This window comes from Lissotriton helveticus, chromosome 7, assembly GCF_964261635.1.
Source record: "Lissotriton helveticus chromosome 7, aLisHel1.1, whole genome shotgun sequence".
In the NCBI taxonomy this organism is placed as follows: domain Eukaryota; kingdom Metazoa; phylum Chordata; class Amphibia; order Caudata; family Salamandridae; genus Lissotriton; species Lissotriton helveticus.
The window spans coordinates 1,444,684,515-1,444,697,172 of NC_136068.1; the positions used below are offsets into that span (position 1 = coordinate 1,444,684,515).

At 45.6% G+C, this 12,658-nt stretch overlaps 1 protein-coding gene across 1 annotated transcript in view; it reads left to right on the forward strand.

Annotated features, from left to right (window-relative positions):
- Nucleotides 1-12,658, forward strand: part of LOC144770345 (histo-blood group ABO system transferase 1-like) — a 530,416-nt gene that overhangs the window by 470,840 nt on the left and 46,918 nt on the right. Inside the window, exon 6 of the mRNA XM_078654804.1 lies at nucleotides 3,707-3,781. Coding sequence (XP_078510930.1) covers nucleotides 3,707-3,781 — 75 coding nt within the window. The remainder of the gene's footprint in view (nucleotides 1-3,706; nucleotides 3,782-12,658) is intronic.

Genomic DNA, 12,658 nt, shown 5'->3' on the forward strand with positions numbered 1-12,658 from the left:
ATGTGTTGAAAATCTGGTGAGAGGATCCTGCAAAGGCATAATAGCAGGGCTTATCCACAGTACTGCGTGTGGTATGCAAAATTGAAAGGCTTTGGTATATCACAGATGCTGAACCTGGGGAATGATGATCCAGTTTCCTCCACTGAGAGCATTTCAAAGACCAACAAACAACCCTCATGCCTCTCTAGAAAGCCCTACAAAACAGGCATTTGACCCTCAGACACCATTATTTGCCAATTAGACACATAGGACATAGCATCAGAGACCATTTGAATGCATTCTGGCACTCCCAGAAGACCCCAGGCATTGCCCAGAGATCCTTTGTCTGTTTGAGCTTTTTCAAGCTTAACATTAATTAAGAGGTTTTTTTTTTAAATCAGAAAATACTTAAAGTGCATACTTAAAGTGCATGTACCTTAATTATATAGCCCCACAGCGTGGTAAGTGCAATATCAAACCAATGTATTCCTTAATTATAAAGTGAGCAGTGCCTTTGTGCAAGAAGTCCCAGGCAATCTTATCAAGCAGGATTAAAATATGACCTGAGCAGTTAAAAATCACAGTTTGTTAACATTTTAAAGGGCAAAAATTACAATATATCAAGCAAAAGAGAAAGACTAGGAGTTTGGTTAACCTACCTGGATAGGGGTTCCCAAATGACTATCCCCTTCTTTCTTGGCCTGATAAATATTTTTGCATAGATAGCCTTCTCAAGGTTAGAAGTCGCGACAAGTCGGGCAACCACTGAGAGAATATGGGGGGATTTGGATCTATCCAAGCAGATGTGATACATAGCCTGAGAATTATCATGGTGACAAAAATCGAGTCCCCCCCACTCTTCCTATCAATAGTGTCCTGTATACCCAGCAAGATGGTCGTAGGCGTTAGCTGGACATCATGTAACAGGACTATCCTAAGGAAGTCCTGGATCTTCTTCAGCAATGGCCCAAGTTCTATGCGGGTGGCGAATATGTGAACAGAGTCCACGCTAAAATCCCCACATCTAGGGCAATACGTGCTTGTAATTTGGCAGATAACAAATCGCTCTGAGCAGATCGCAGGGCTAGATGAAATACATTGGCAGTAGTAACCAATTTGGGTTGCCATTTGCTTCCGATTTTGACCACGTCGTCAGGCATTCGGCTATTCAACATAGAGTATATGAGCCGAATGCGAGGGAGTGTTGGCTCATTTAGTTTACCGATGAGATCATTTTGCATAAACCCCATAGGCCCACCAGCCTTACATGACAGAAAGTCCTTAATAGCAAGGTATTTGAAAGCCTCACTATGGCTCAGGTTAAATTGAGTCTGAAGATCATTAAGGGACAAGATCCTTTCAGAGGAATTCAATGTTTCCAGTTTTAAGATGCCCACATTAAACCAGTGTTGAAGGTATGCTGTCCCAAAGATTGCAGGTAAATTGGAATTTTTATTGATAGGGGTATAGTGATTCAATCTCCCTAAACCTAGGAGCTTGTGTCCCTCAGAAAAGGCCGTAAAGGTACCCATCAGGGTCTTAAACCTGACCCTCTTATAATACCCAAATTGGACCTGCCACCACTGGCAGACCCAGGCCTCAGCCCTGAGCACTAGCTCAAAGGGAAATGGGAGCTCTGTTGTTACAATAAAAGGTTGCTCTTGCAGCAGTATAGTGCAGTTCTGCTGGATCGTGGCTCAGTAATACAAACTCAGATTTGGGAGCGCCCAGCCTCCTCTTTCGCGTGGAAGGGATTGAAACTTAAGCGATCTCCTAGGCTGAGTGCATGCCAAGATAAATTGAGAGTAAAGCTGTTCAAATTTCTGCAACATTACCGTAGTAAATTCAAGGGGGGTGGCTCTAAAAAAATAAAGAAGTTTAGGAAAACAAATCATCTTGAGCACATTACATTGGCTCACTATGGTCAGGTGGAGATTATTTAACCGATTAAGTGCTTTTTTAGTTCCTGTTGCTAAAGGAATCATATTTTCACTAACGATTAAATCGGTATGAGCCACGATGTTGACACCTAAGTACTTAGCCCTATGGACAACTCTGCTATCTGTCCATTTGATTTCCTTGTTTAGGATGATCTGCGTTTTGCCTTTATTGAGTGCATACCCTGAGATCTGCCCAAATCCTTGAGCCTCACGTTCTGTAGCTAAAATAGCCTTTTCAGGGTCCAGAGTTACCAAGGGGAGGTCGTAAGCATTTGCCATGATTTTAGTTTCAAACCCTAATCTACTTATAGCCTGGACTTCTGGGTTATTTTCAAGTTTTTTAATAAAGGGATCCATATAAATGGCAAAGAGCAGTGGGGAGCAGGGACAACCCTGCTGAGTCCTGCATAAAATTTTAATCTGCTCCATTAGTTGCCCATTTATTGAAATCCTGGCTATAGGGCTAATATATAAGACTTACATAGCCTTAGGTCCAAAGTTCATCCACCCCATGACGCACCAAAGGACTTGCCAGGAGACACGATCAAATGCCTTTTCGACATCAAGTAGAATTAGCGCCATCCGGTCCCCTGTAATCTGTGCTGCGTCAAATAAGGTGATGGTCCGCCGAATATGATCGGTAGTGCCTTTTTTAGGGATGAAACCATGATGCCACTTAGAGACTAGATGTTCAATTTTGGAGGACAGTCTGGATGCAAGGATTTTAGAGTAGATTTTAAAGTCACAATTGATGAGTGTGATTGGACAAGAAGAACCCATTATATCATAATCATGTATCACTTGCATATTTAGTACACCCTGTAAGGCACATAATTGTGTCTAGTATTCCCTAAAGACTGTGTTAATCCTGCTTATCTAGAGATCAGGTTCCCAGCAGCGTCCTCCATGTACAGAATCTGGGAGTGCTTCCTGTCCGGCTTAGCCAGCCATGCAAACAGCCTCCCAGTTTGACCCTTTCATCATGCGCCTTATTAATGTATCTGTGGTAGCCATAACCCTTCAAACACTCTGAGAGCCAGCAATTCTTCTCACTCTTCCCACACTCTAGTGCCAACTCACGCATACCAAAATAGAACATTGACGGGGATGGACTATCTTCCAAGAATCTAATACACCCAGACCTTCATCTTTGTTAAGGAAGTTGGGGGGCTGAGCAGATGATTATGAACGTTAGTGCCCAGCAGGGTTGCTTCTTCAGCAGCCTGCCTCTGTTTTCATGGTGAGACATAGCGTGAACTGGGTCATTACTCTTGTCTCCTTGTGCTTCCATACTGGCAAGGCAGCAGCACAGAAGTACAGAAGAGATCGCCACGGTGGCGGTCGCATTGGAATTTAATGTGCGGTACCGCGGCCATACAGGCGAGTGGTCCCAATAACCACCTCGATGGCGGAACGTAATGACCCCCTAAATATGTGGTATAAACAGTACATAAACGGCTACATGTATTATGGTTCATCAAAGCTGTTACTGTCTCAAGTGACATTTACAAACCATTAGTCCTTTAGTCTCGTAATTTATTATGTGACCAAAAATCCTCATTTGTATTACTGGAATATAATACAAAGTTGCCTGTTGAGTACATTCTGCTCAATCTATAGATTTAAAGGGAGCAATAAACAACTAATTCCTAAATAGAGAGTTCAGTGTAAATCTGATTCCATACATATTAAATGAAAAAATCAAATATTATATAATTAAATCAGTCTGCTGAAATGTAAAGTGAAGAAGTCACTTCTGAGATACTAAACTCAACTTTTGTTGAAAGGCATCCTACCCAGGAAGATAGACGAGAACTGAACTGCAACTCCCTCGATGTACAACATGTTCCTGATTTACCAAGGTGAGCTTTACGATTAAGTTTCCATGTACTATTTCTATTCTGTGATACAATATTCTATGCTCCTGCTCTTCAGCGGAATCACGTGATAAATGGTCGGGAATAACCGGATGATTGGATCAGTGGGCGGAGTTAGAGGTGTGGCCAGGATGCGCAAAATATCCCAATCTTTAGTATTTGTGTGGCATTTTACTGACCAGTTACAGCTTATTATGTTATGTAATTCAACCAATGGATGCACATGATTATTTAACGATTAATATGAGCTATTGACATTAGAAACATATTCCACTTTGTGAATTTATTTTAATCACAGAATGTCCCAAAAATGCTTAAAAGTGGAAGCACGAGCCATTTGTTTCCGAGCCATGGAGTTTCTGTCGTCAGCAATATACACAGAGACAATCAATTTTACGTGTGTAAATGACTGTATAGGAAATGTTACATAAGACAAAGGACTACAAGGTGTAGGAGTCACATGATAACCCTACTAGTAAACAGTATAGTTTAATAGTGACTGGCCTGGAGAAACACAAACTCAGAATTTAAAACTAAGTTCCATGATTGGGGGTTCTCTTTAAAAATCATTATTGATTTGTATCAAAAATAACACTTTTTGCAACATTAGGATAATCAAAGGCTTAGGGAAAAAACCATAACACTCTAGTTTATACCTTCTGGTTTGTATGCAGCTCTTAGATGAAAGTTAATAGCTCACTGTTCTTTGTTAGGATTTTAACATATAAACTGCAAGTAGCAAAAGGATCTCACTGACCACTGTATCCAATGCCAGGTACAGATGGTGTTAGTCTGCAACTCTAGCCAAACGCTTGATCAAAACATACCAATGTAATCGATTCTAAAAGGAATAGGGGGGAATATTTAGACCACAAAAGAAGACAAATAATGCATGTATGTATAAACAGAATAATTGCTTTATTACCAGCTGTCCCATTTGTCTTGGCCATAGTCCCACCACCACCAGGTAGTGGTTCTGTCAATTACCAGAAAGATGGGGGCGTGGCTAACCCCCTAAGATGGCGGACACAATCCGGTGAAGCTCCGGACCCTGGGGAATATATCCTGCGCTTTACCGCCAGGGGGGTGACCAACATTGCCCGCAAATCAGGGGGGCTGCCGCCGCGGCCTCCGGTGGTGCTCTGTGACTCCCTAGGCACTCAGGGGACGCAACGGCAATCAGCCGCCATATCAGGCGGAGAGAGAGTGTGAGACGCGCGGCCTTACCTGAGGGTTCACAGGAGGTGGAAGGCTGCACCCTGGGCACTTTGCGGAGGGCTGTGGCCCCGAAAGGCTTTGACACCGGGCAACTGGAGCCGGCGCTGTGGAGGGATTAGATCGGAGGGTGTGTCGGCGAGACCGGCTCACCGGCGCAGAGCTGCCTGCAGGGGAAGACGACTGCCAGAAACGGTGAGGAGGCGATCTGCAGCTGGCCTTGTGGCGTCGGGGGAGCTGCTGAGACTGGCAGCTGGCCCCAGCAGGGAGCAGAATTGCCGAGGGGAGGCCTGTAATATCCTGAGACTGCCCCCTCTGGAACACATCGGCGGGTGGAGTGTGGTGGGGGGTGCCCACTCCTGCTGGGCAGACTTGTGTGAAATCTGGTGACATTTTTTCCCTCTCACCCCCCCACCGCCGCTCAACTCACACTGGTCTAAGAGGACGGAATTGGCCGGGGGGCCCCCCAAGGAGAAAAACCAACCTCCCGAAACATCCCCCCATTCCTATTGGATGCATTACCCAGGCTGCGAGGACCGTGTCGCTTGGGGGCCATAAATTGTGTAACACACCTGCCTATACATGCTATAGCTGAGCTCAGTGAAGGTGTAGCCACGAATTAGAAGTTGGACCGAACAGTACAGGGGTGGCCCAACTCTATGGAGCGTGGGGTTGCTGCCCGGAGTCTCACTGGCCCCTGATGCTGCCACCTCCTGAGGATACTAGCTTGAGTGGGTGGACTGGCGAAGTACTACAAACAGTTTCTGGGTGGGTCTGCACATAGGGGGTTAATTGCCTGACTGAACCCCCCCTTGACCTTTGGGCCTGCCATTATCATCAACTACAGCCGCCAACCTTAGAGACAAAAGGTATTGTATTGTATTGTAATTGCATTTATATAGAGCTTACTACCCCTGACGAGGTGTCGGAGCGCTTTATTCGGAGACTAGCACGCTACTTCGGGACCCATAGAGGATTAGTGTTGAATTAGTATAGTGAAACATGCAAGTACATTTTAAGTGGTGGATTTGTTAGTCACTTAATTGGATTTGGAATGATAGCAGAAGGATAGAGGAGGACAAAGGTTTGTATTTATATAGCGCTTGTTGACGCACGCTATTCAGGAAACCTACAAAGGATTTGTGGTGAATTAATATGGTGAAATATGAAGTAATTTCAGTGGAAGATATTAGTCAGTTACTTGGAGTGAGAAGGATAGCGGAGGGATAAAAAGGGAAGAAAGATTTGCATTCATATAGCACTTGTTACCCCTGATGGGTGTTGAAGCGCTTTTCTGGCGAGTAGCACGCCACTCCGGAACCCATAAAGGATTACTGTTGAAAATTAGTATAGTAAAAAAATATGAAGTAATTCGAGTAGCGGATATGTTATTCAGTTATTTGGGTAGTGTATTAGTATAGTTTAATATGGAATTTGAGAAGTGAACATGTTAGTCTGTTCATTTCGATTGAAAAGGATGGTGGAGGAATAAAAGAGTGAAGGTTTATTTTTTTTAGGAGGAGGCTTTTGGATAAGTAAAAAGGAGTTTTGGAGGGGATGACTCAGAGGGAAGAGTTTAGAAAGGTTTGTTTTAAGGGATCGGTATAGTAAAAGAGGTGTCAGATGATGAAAGGAGGGGTAGTGTAGGAGAGAGTCTAGAAAGGGTTATTTTGGCAATCATAGTAGTGGTATGGGGTTTGGGATAAATGAGAGAGTGGAGGTACAGGATATATTGATAGATGTATAGGATGAGAGATAGGGTAGTGCATTGGAAGGAGTAGTAGAAGAAGTTTGAGATGGGTCAGAAGGTTGGGCTAGAAGATATATTGAGCGAAGTATAGGCTGAGAAATACGGTAGTGCATTGGAAATGCTAAATTAGAAGAAAGTGATAAATATATAGATCCATAATTACATTGAAAGTATATAGATACATAAAGGAGGCAAGCAAGAATTATTTATAGGTAGGAAAGTTTGGAAAAAAAATACTAGTATTAAAATATTTCATTTTAATCTTAACCACGACTGTGGAACGGAGGGCAGTTCTGAACAGCAAATCTCCAATTCCACCCTCAGAGATCCCATTGGCAGGTTGGTGTCATTGGATTGGGACTGCGTGGCCTGTGTCTTCTTTGCTGTTGTTGCCCCTCACGTACTGACACCACCCATTACCTCTTGACAACTAGTATGGGACGACTTAAAGGGAAGGTGCAAGATACTCACATGACTACAGGGGGGTCACAAGAAACAAACGGGGCCACAACTCGACCCCCATCGCCTGGCGCCTCATCCTCTGAGTTGGGTACACCAGCCCCGGACAAGCTTGACCTGATTCTGAAGGAAGTCAGAGACTCTCATAGGGAGATAGAGCAGCAGATTGGGTCACTCACGACAGGCCTCACTCTACTCTGAGTGGACCATCGGAAACTCGCTGATACCGTCCAAGATCAGAAGAGAAGACTGTCTGCCCTTGAGCCTAAACTTGCAGAACATGATACACAAATTACACAGTTGCAGCAGCAAGTGACCGGATTGCAGGAACAAGTGGAGGACGCAGAGGGAAGAAATCAACCCAATAACATACGCATGATTGGCTAACCGGAACGCAGCAAAGGTACGAAACCGGCAGATTATATGGAGACTTGGTTCCGAGACTATGTGGCCCAGGACGGTCTCTCTCTGTATTTCTGTGTGGAGAGGGCACACAGTATTCCTACTGGAGCGCCCCCCAGACTGCTAATTGTAAAAATACTTAATTATAGAGATCGGGATGTACTCCTGCAAAAAGCGAGGGAAAAACAACATATTCAATTTGAGAACCAGAAAATCTCTCTCTATCCTGACTATACTATGTTAGTGCAATGTCAGCGGGCCTCCTATCAAACGGTTAAGTAGAAACTGCGAGAGGCCCAACTCAAATACGCGCTCCTCTTCCCGGCAAGATTGAAGATCATCCACGATCAGAAGACATATTTCTTCGACAGCCCATCGGATGCGGAGGAATGGCTAGAGGTGATGGACGTGGAATCCAGCCAGGACAGACAATCTGCCTCCTCCCGATGTGGACTCAAGCAATCACAAAGAAGTGGTACGCAGCGCAGCAGGCAAATCCGGTTCCGGGAAGGTGGGCCCAACATGTGATCAGAGATAGACGGGGAGAGCAGAGGCGCTAGCATTAGCTGGATCCTTCAGGGAAGATTCCGCCAAGATCCTATCACACTCAGAAGACCGTAATACCGTTCAGTCGGACTCTGAACATAGTATCACCTTATTCCTCCCTGTTACACCCCAAACCGGGGATGGTCTAATAGTAACGGAAGATGGCCAATACATCGACTCGTCAGAACAAGATGGAAAGAATCATACATAGACTGTGGCAGAACTATACAACGTATTTGTATCCTTTTTGGTCTTACGTCCTTGTATGCGATGTGTCGAAAATTAGAACCACACATGTGATTATGACTTGTCCTGAGGTATTGTTCCTCCCCAATGTTTATATAGCTGGACTCCGGCCTAGTACTGCTACTGATAATTGACCCTTGCATGGGATGGAGCCCACCGCTTGCAGGTATGCTCCTAAGGAGGGGCCTTTCTTCCTCCCCCCATTAGGCGACAACGGATATTCAGTTATTAATCATTTTATCCCCCCGGTGCTGCCGAGCTGCTGGAGTTCGAGAGTTGACCGCTACTGTTATGGCTGGTGATGCCATCCCCCCACAATGCGAACGCACAATAGAATTGTTTAGAAATGTTATTGTTAATTGTTTGGCCCAGCACAGTTCCATGGCTGTGCCGTGTATTGTTGGTTTGATGGGGAAAGGGTACTCCTGGTCTGCAAGCACTACTGGACTCCGAGTTGAGGCAAGTCCCGTCCACCTTGTTCAATTATGCCCAATACTATTACTACGTTGGGTTCTTATAACCTGTTGACTTGGAATGTATGCGGCCTGGGGGCAGTTCATAAACGGCATAGCGTCCATGCCTATTTACTCAGACGGAAGGCCCATATTGTTTTCATTCAAGAATGTCACCTCACTGCCTCTGAAGCCTTAAAGAATCGCAAAAAATGGTGGGGGCAAGTCTTCTCCACCAACTACTCGGCTTTTGCATGTGGGGTGGCATTATGGATTTGGCATGGGGTTCTCTTTACAGAATTAGATCGTCGAGTAGATGATCAAGGCAGATACATACTACTGAAGGGTACGTTAGACGGGCTACAGATAGTGTTAGGGAGCATCTATGCCCCGAACTTTGATCAAGAATTTTTTTCCCAATGATTGAGCATGGCTCTAGAGGGGTGGGATTAATTTCCCTGGCTCCTAGAAGGGGATTTCAGCACAGTCCTTGACATGGACTTGGACAGATCACATCCACCATTGCATGGTGATGGCACACGCAAACAAGCAGATATCCTTAACACCTGGCTGAGCGGTTGGAGTCTGACGGATATCTGGCGATTTTTACACCCTACACATAGAGAATACTCCTTCTATTCACCGGTCTAACAGCTCCACACCAGGATTGACAGGTTTCTGGGGTCCCGTACACTACTCACACAAATTCACCACTCCACCTATTTAGCTATGACCTTCCCCGACCACAACCCTTTAGAAATCACACTCACATGGGGTAGGCTCCCCACCCAAGTCCCCACTTGGAAAATGTGGACTCAGCTTTTGGAAGATACCCTGTTCCGTGCAACTCTGTCCATGACCATCACAAATTATTTTGCTGAAAACTGGAACACAGCCTCTTCTATTCCCGTAGATTGGGAGGCGCTCAAGGTGGTAGTACGGGGTTCGGTGATTGGGGCTACTGTGGGGGCTAGACATGAAACACATAAACGTCTTATAGAGATTGAAGCCCAGATGGCGGTTCTGGAGCAGGGGGGCTGCATTAGACCCAGTCAAACGGGAGTCCTCGCAGGAAGCGACATGCTGAAGTACTGGAGGATCTCAGAGTAATAGATTATCGAGCCAATGGAAGCACGTAGAAGCTGACAAGTCTGGCACGGTATTGGCTAGGATCCTGAGGGATAACCCTGACATGCCTATGATCACCAGCATTGTGTCCCCTACCGGGGACATGATACATACGCAGAATGAGATTAATGAGACTGTTGTAGCTACCTTAGCGGACTCTATGCGGCCCCCCACTCACAATGAAGGTGCGCTATTGGAGGAGTTCTTAAGAGACCTGCTATTCCCGACTATCTAAGAAGGAACTCTCAGGCCCCATTACACAAATGGAAATAAGAGTGGCAATCAAAGGCTTCAATCAGAACAAATCTCCCGGGCTTGATGTCTTGCTCATAGAATTTTATGCCACCTACTCTAACATTCTAGTTCCTAAATTGGAGGAATTATACAGGACAGCCTTAGAAATTGTGCACCTCCCACACTCTACCATGCAAGCTCTGGTTGTTTCCCTCCTTAAACCGGGATGAGATGACACTGATTTATCTATTTACAGGCCTCTATCTCTCCTAGCGACCAAATACAAGATACTTATGCCAACCGCATTCTACCCACCCTAAATGCCCTTATACACAGGTACCAATGTGGATTCCTCCCGGCCCGTAGTACCTCCCTAAACATCCAACGACTGCATCATTTCATGGCAGCTACACCGCCAGACTATGTTGATGCGTGCTGCATAGCGTTAGGTCTCCGGCAGGCCTTCGATTCTATAACTTGGGAATATATGTTTACAGCCTTGAGTCGATTCGAGCTTCCTGCTGGATACCTCCACTGGATGCGTTTGCTCTACACTGATTACACCGCCGGAGCACGTACCGGTAAAAGTATCTCCCGCGCATATAGCATTTATAGGGGTACACGTCAAGGATGCCCGCTCTCCCCCATTCAATTCGTCTTGGCGCTTAAACCCCTAGAGATTGCGCTGCGGCAGTCAGCTGACAGGTTGTGGATTCTGCTGGATGGTACAGCGCACTTAATTTCGATTTATGCGGATGACATCCTTATTTACTTACGCAATATGTCAGCCAGCACGGAACCCCTTCCCAGCATATTCTCTGCCTTCGAGCGGGTCTCGGGGCAAGCCATAAACGAAGGTAAGTCAAATGCCTTCTACTTCATAGCGGGACCGCGTTCTGATGCGTTCGCATTTGGCACTTATAGCTTACCTGTTGCGCACAACACTTTTAAATACCTAGGGATTCGAGTATATAGGACACAAACTGATCAACTAGATGGTAACCTTATGAGAGCAATCGCTGCCATACGATCAAGTATATCTTTTTGGAATTCTCTCCCATTGTCGGCAATGGGTCGGATTGCCATTTCCAAAATGGTGATGCTTCCCCGTCTATTATACTTTTTTGTTAATCTACCCCTGATAGGTCCAAAGGCGGTATTCCGAACGCTGGACGTGCTTCTACTAGAGTTAATATGGGGGAAGGGTAGGTGTAGGATAAGCCTCCAGAAATTACAGTTAAAACCTCACAAAGGAGGATTGGGAGTCCCAGACTTCAGGGCCTACTATTATGCTTGCCAACTTCAATGGTTATCCTTTTGGACGGTAGGAACCTGCAGGAAAATAGATATGGTCCCAGGGAATTGGAAAGCGGGACACTACACAGATTCCTAATCCCTAAAGGCAAACCCCCGCCTCGGGGTCCCCCTCTGCTAAAGACTGCCCTTCAATGTTGGAAAAAGACTATCCAGTACACTTCGGGAGCAGTCCCATATGCCTGCAACATCCCACTATTAGGTATACCGTAACCAGATGGGAGACTGACTCGGGTGAGACTACGCGATTGGGAGGAGGTGGGATCGCTTTTTTGGGACAGCACCCTTATGATCCATGATATGTTTGTGCAGACCACAGTCACATCACGACAGATCATCATTACTTATTATATGCTTCTGTAGCACATTACACTAAGGAGACATGGGCCCCACAGCGCACTGAACAGCCTTAACACAAACTAGTTCACCTACTTTACTACATGGGTAGGGGAGGACACCTAGTGAAGGGGATGTATGCTGGCATTAGGGCACAGGTCTCTACTACACTCACTACTCTCAGGGCTAAATGGGTGGATGACACGGGCGTGGCCATAACAGATAAGGCATGGACGAGTATTTTGGATCATCCCAAAAGGGTGTCCCGGAATGCCCACCTGGAATTCATACAAACTGTGGTGTTACATAGATCATACTTAACCCCGAGGATGATCCAGCATATGCTCCCTGAGGCCCAGAATAGTTGCCCTCGATGTGGGGCTGAGGCGGCAGGATTCCTTCACATGTTGTGGGTCTGCCCCCGTATCGGCGTTCACTGGGGCAAAATCCGAAGGGCACTGGAGGAGGTCACACAGTTGACTATTCACGACAATGCTGTAGAATGTTTACTAGGGCTGCGCAAAGGAAACAGCGCCCTTAAAGTGCAGTTGCGCTTTCTTGATTTAGCTCGCATCTTAGCTATAAAAGGGATTACCATGAGATGGAAATCTCCCCGCTGCCCTCCATTAACATTATGGCAGGATGAGGTGGTGTGATGGTGTGGAGCTGAGAATGCAGCTATTAGATGTGAGGAGGCGAGAGGGCTCAGAAAACACCCAATCTCATTAGACTGGGACCGTATGCTCGAAGAGTTTCGACATTTAGATCTTACACCAGGAA